Here is a 5,967-nt window from a genome sequence, read left to right on the forward strand (position 1 = left end):
ACATTAGATTTGGGTTAGCATTAGATTTTAGGTATCACTTTTCTGTGCTATGCTGCTGAAGCTGAGAGCATTGTAGAAGGCTATTAATGTGTGAAGTTCATTGGTGCTTTGAAGAGTAGTCTCTATGTTCTACTTTTCCTAGTGGGTACAGAATGAGAAGTTCATAGCCTTCTGTCAATGAAAGAATCTTTTGAACTGGGGCGCAATATTTCTTGACAAGAAGAAATTGAGTGATGGGGGTTATGCTTATCTCTTTTTAGGCATTGTAATACTTCATTCACTGTTGTAGCCTATTGGATTGCTTCCTTTTAATAGTTTCTCCAACGTTGTAGATTTTAGGCTTGCTTCCTTGTAATAAGTAGAAAGTTCTATTAAACCATGGTTTATCTCGCAATCTCTCTCTGTCTCTCTCTCATCCAACTACGGTTTTACACTATCTTTAGATGCTGTAGAAACCATTGTGGAAAACAAACGCACTTTTTTGTATGGTTGCAAAGTTTATAAATAAGCGGAAAAAATCATTTCAGGGAAAATTGCTAGTATTTCTTTCTACTCCAATTAATTATATGGATAGAGACTTTCATTCACGAAACTAGACTTAAAATGGTTTTTTTTTTTTTTTAAAAGAAGAAAAAAAAAAGGGTGGGGGTGGGTGTTTTCTCTTCTATAATCATTTGGGAGTATCATATGGAATAAAAGTTCTTAAATTTGGATTTTATGCTAAAATGGTGAAAATTGTAGGTTTGAGTAAAAAAAAAGATAAAAGGTGGTTTTAAGAGAGAGGTGTCATGTCAACAATACTTCTACACAAATTTTAGGTAGTGAGTTGTTGATTCTATTTGCTGAAATTGAAAACCGAAAACACTGTAACAAAATAATTTTTAAATGTGTGAATAGTACTGTGAGACCCATTTTTAATATATATTTTTTTAATAAAGTGGTTGTGAGTTCCATGAATAGTGTGTGAACAATGCTGCTACAGTACGTGAACAGTGCATTTTGTCTCTAAAAGCAAAAAAAAAAAAGTGTAGGAAAAAAAGAAGAAGAAGAAGAAGAAGAAGGAAATGCAAAACGTTGAACGCGGACGCGCAAAACGCGCAATACAAACATATTCTGAAATTATTTTTTTGCTTGCCAATAACAACACTAAGGATTTGTTATGGACATAGCATTTCTCAACTTAAAATAGTAGCATTTGTCAATTTAAATATAGTACATTGTTTTATTTTCCCTATATCTTATTTTGGTACGTCAAACTGTAACCAAAACTCCCTACATTTGAGTGCGAATATTCATGAGTTCAATCGCGTTAAACTAAGCTATCAACATCTTCCCTATTGATCTTGTAATTACTAGAAACACTGCCAAGGAGAGGAGCAACATCAAAGTCGCTTCCAATCTTCTTAACTGTGTAAGCTCTAGGAGGGGAACACCAGCAAAGAATCTGCAAAACCTCCCTCATTGAAGGCCGATTTGTAGGTAATCTGCTAGTGCATTTGAGTCCTAGTTTAAATACCATAGTCATCTCTTCCAAGTAACATGGTTCCTTGATTTCATCATCGAGGGCATCAGTAATAGACTTTCCTTCACTGCTGTGTCGCAATGCCCATTCTGCCAGATTCATGTTCTCATCGTTGGGTTCTCTTCCAGTGACGAGTTCAAGAAGTACAATTCCAAAGCTGTAGACATCAATCTTCTCATTGACCTTTGTTATATAGGCGTACTCTGCAATGCAAATCACAAAAGGATATGTGCAGATGTGTTAGATATTGGATAAAACACTGAACATAACTATTTTTAAATACTCCTAAATAAGTGTTTTTATATGCTTGAACTTTTGAGACAACTAGTAAATTATCAATAAGATGCTCTTACCTGGGGCGAAGTAACCAAAAGAGCCTGCAACAGCAGACATTGTGCGGGACTCTCCATGCTTTTCTAACATCTTTGCTAACCCAAAATCAGCTATGCTTGCCTTGAACTGAGAATCCAACAAAATGTTGCTAGACTTCACATCTCGATGAATGATCGGAGGAGAACAGTCATGGTGCATGTAACTTAGGCCTTGTGCTGTGCCAATTGCAATCTGCAACCTTCTTGGCCAATTCAAGACCATTTGATGTGCCGAATTTATCCCTGTTGATGATTTTCTCTTCTTCCCATGGAGCCATTTATCTAGACTGTGATTTTCCATGTACTCGTAAACAAGAAGCTTTGAGTTCTCACTTGAAATACAGCACAACAACTTTACTATATTGGAATGCCTAATCGTGCCCAGTATTTCAACCTCCGCCAGAAATTCTTTCTCAAGCTTGTGATCTAAAGTCTTGTTATTCCAAATACTTTTCACAGCAACAAATTGACCTGGATGGTCAATGGGAATTCGGTATACTTTCCCTGATCCACCACTTCCTATAATGTTGTTTTCAGTCAAATTCGACAGAATGTTCAAATCTGTGAAATTCAATCTCTGGAATGATGTAAGCTTCCATGTTGCTAGATTGCATTGGTGCTTTTTCCTCCGGTAGTCACTTAACTTATATAAGCTTAATAGAACAATGACTAGGAGAACTACAAGGACAAGAACTAGAATCATGGCAAGGTAGATAGAGGACATTTTATTATTGTTGGAATCAAGGGTTTTGGTGTAACAACTTGGAAGGTCTAGAATTGGACTAGCAACACAAAGATTGGAATTATTCAAGAAGCTGTTTTCATATGCAAGGTTGTTAAGCTGATCTGGGATTTTTCCAGAGAGTTGGTTGTAGGACAAGTTGAGTGAATTAAGCATCAAATTGCCAAATTCAGAAGGGATTTCACCGGACAATTGGTTGTGTGACAAGTCCAAGTAATTGAGATGAGGTAAAGACCCAATCACTCCTGGGATTTGGCCAGAAAGCTTATTTCTTGAGAGGTCCAAATTAGTTAATAAGTTCCATGAGATGATCTCTGATGGAAGCTCACCAGAAAGTTGATTACCACCCAGAAAAAGAGAATCAAGATGAGAAAGACTAGTTAATTCTGCTGGAATTTTTCCGGATAGCAAGTTGTTTCTTGCATCAAAGACAACCAACTGCACCCAGGAAGAGATTCCAACAGGAATTTCACCTGAAAATCTGTTGTTACGAATTTCTACCCTTGACAAATTCGAAGCCAGCTTACTTGGAAGCCCACCCGAAAACAAGTTATCACTTAACATCAAGGTTGATAGATTGAATAATGTCCAAAGACCAGAAGGAACCTCACCTGAGAAATTGTTTCGCTCAAGCCGAACTGTACGCAAAGTAGGACAATTTCCAACCCATTTCGGCACTTGCCCGCTGAGATTGTTAGAAAATGCAACCAGTCCTTGCAAAGCACCTCCATCGCATAAATGTTCCGGCAATTGACCACTTAGTTGATTCTCCGAGGCCTCAAATGCTTCCAACTTCGAATGCATGCCTAATTCCGGTGGCAAAGTTCCAATCAACTTGTTTCTGAAAACCGCAAAATCAATCAGTGGTAGTTGGCCTATACTTATTGGAATCTCACCGGTCAATTGATTCTCAAACAAACGCAACACTGTCAAATTTCGTAACTTGCCAAAACCTTCAGGAATAGAACCATTCAAGTTGTTTTCGGTAACATCAAGTCTCTCCAAACTTGATGACGCTTCAATCGAGCTCGGTATCTCACCAGACAATCTATTAGCAAAGAGAAACACAAACTTTAAACTCTTTATCAAGAACAAACCACTAGGAATAGCACCTACCAAATTGTTCCTTGATAAATCCAAGTGCTCCAGGCTCGAAAAATTCGAAAAGTAATCTGGGATTTGGCCAATCAAATTAGAACTCGTCATCCACAAATACGTCAACTTCCTCAACCGTCCAAACTCTTCTGGCAAAGCTGTAGGCACAAACTTATAATTCTGAGCCATGAACAAAACTTCAAGATTGGCCAAGTTACCAATTTCCTTTGGCCATGTGCCGTTGAACTGGTTTTTATGGAGTTTCAACGTTTTCAACTCTGTCATGTTCCCGATCCCTTTTGGGATATTGCCTGAAAAGTTGTTGGCTCCGAGGTCTATGTATTGGAGAGTTTGAATCCGGTATACGTCTTCTGGGATTGGACCCACAAAATAGTTTTCAGAGAGATCAAGATATTGGAGCTTGGAACAATTGTATAGGACTGTTGGAAACTCTCCTGGGATGTAATTCCAGGACAAGTCAAGGGAAGTCAGGTTCTTGAGATCGCAAATTGTTGATGGGATTTTTTTGGTTATGTTTATGTTTTGGAGGAATATTCCGGTGACCGAACCTTCGGCGCATTCGATCTCCGGCCATTTGCACGGTGAGGATGAGGAGTTCCATGACTGGATAGACGGTGGATCACCCCACTGCTGTTTCAGGCTGAGTAGGATGGCTTGTTCGGTGTTTTGGGATTGTGAATTTACTCGAAAGGGTATGGAGATTAGGAGAAGGATAAGGAGGGGTAGTGGGGTTTCGAGAAATGGCAAGGGTAGTTTCGTCATTTTGGGTGGAGTCAGTTACTCACTCCGTTGTTCCGGTTGAGTACTTTCCCGGGCAATCCAACGGTCAATATTCAAATGTGGTGAGCTGAGCTTACAGACAGTCGTGAAGTAAACTCCATTTGTTTTGAGATACACGTGAAATAATGACCCAAAAACTTAGTGCGTTTATCACGTAGTACCATATGGCACTGGAAAAAAGTGGTTTGTATAAAAAAGAATAGTCAAAGTCGACACAGTTTTGTTCTAAGACGTACAGTCATGAAGTAAACTCCATTTGTTTTGAGATACACGTGAAATTATACAAAAACTTGGTGCGTTCATCACATACTACCATACGGCACTGGAAAAAAGTTGTTTTTCCAAAAAAGAATAGTCAAAGTAAAAACGCTGGAGTTTTGTTCCAAGACGCATGTACATTATTGTATTATCACTTTCAGCCTTTCAGGTGGACCTAACAGCGACTATTTTTTTTTTTTTTTGAAAAAGAATATCTTTTTGTTAACTTGGACTTCAACGGCACGATTTGTTAATATGAAGGTTCCCCGTTGGTGTTCTAAATTTCTTTCTATACTTTCAGTCAGTTTAATTTCTGAATTTCTTTGATAAATTATTTTGCTGAGTGTTTAATGTTAAGGTCCATTTCCTCCGCCTAAACTAGGACACTATCTTGATTAGTTTTTTGACTCTATATTGGGTTATTATGACTTAGTTTTATGGTTTGTTTAGCTCGGTGAGAAGTGATTAATTGAAACTTATATTTTTAAACGTGCCAGTTTAAATCTCATACTCTTTCATCGATCATGGTGTTGAATGATAGTCTTAAGTTTATTATAATGGGTCATGCTAACGATAGTCTTAAGTTTATTATTAGGAAAATTTTGATATAACTTTTATAGAAAATGATAAAAATTATCAAAATATTAATTTTTTTTTTCCCATAAAAACTTTTTTTAAATAAATTGTTAACTAATGTCCTAAGAGTATTTGTTAGGTGTTTGGCACAATAATAAAAGTGTGGGGGTTTGAAGAATCACATTTGAAAGTATTGGATTTATTTTTTTTGAGAGTCAAAGTTATTAGATTTAATTTGTCACAAAGATAAAACTGTTAGGTTTTTTTTATTTTTTATTTTTTGGTTATACTTTCCCCTTTATTCTAAAAAATGGAGTCTACTTGATATCTTTGTTTATTTATTTTCTAAATAAAAAGGAGATAGGGTAAGATTTGATTATTCTTTTTTATTGTTAGGCAAAGAGCATAGGTTTTGATCTCAGTCTTTTATTTGATAACAAAAGAAACCTGTTTTAATAAATGATTTTTGAATGAATTGTATCTTTAAAAAAAATGATATTTTAAAAAACATTTATATATAATAAATAAGAAAGAAATTGTCCAAATGAGTCTAAATCTTCTGTCTCACTTTTTCCTTTCCACTCTATTCTCCACCAATAAAA

At 36.3% G+C, this 5,967-nt stretch overlaps 1 protein-coding gene across 1 annotated transcript; it reads right to left on the reverse strand.

Moving 5' to 3' along the window:
* Nucleotides 1–1,052: 1,052 nt before the first annotated feature.
* Nucleotides 1,053–4,680, reverse strand: LOC112028264 (receptor-like protein kinase 5). Its single transcript, XM_024060937.2, has 2 exons — nt 1,876–4,680; nt 1,053–1,725 (listed from the first exon to the last, which is right to left on the reverse strand). The coding sequence occupies exons 1-2, from the start codon at nt 4,511–4,513 to the stop codon at nt 1,310–1,312; spliced, it is 3,054 nt and encodes a 1,017-aa protein (XP_023916705.2). The 5' UTR covers nt 4,514–4,680; the 3' UTR covers nt 1,053–1,309.
* Nucleotides 4,681–5,967: the final 1,287 nt, after the last annotated feature.

This window comes from Quercus suber, unplaced genomic scaffold (assembly GCF_002906115.3).
Source record: "Quercus suber isolate HL8 unplaced genomic scaffold, Cork oak 2.0 scaffold_1200, whole genome shotgun sequence".
Taxonomy (NCBI): Eukaryota; Viridiplantae; Streptophyta; class Magnoliopsida; order Fagales; family Fagaceae; genus Quercus; species Quercus suber.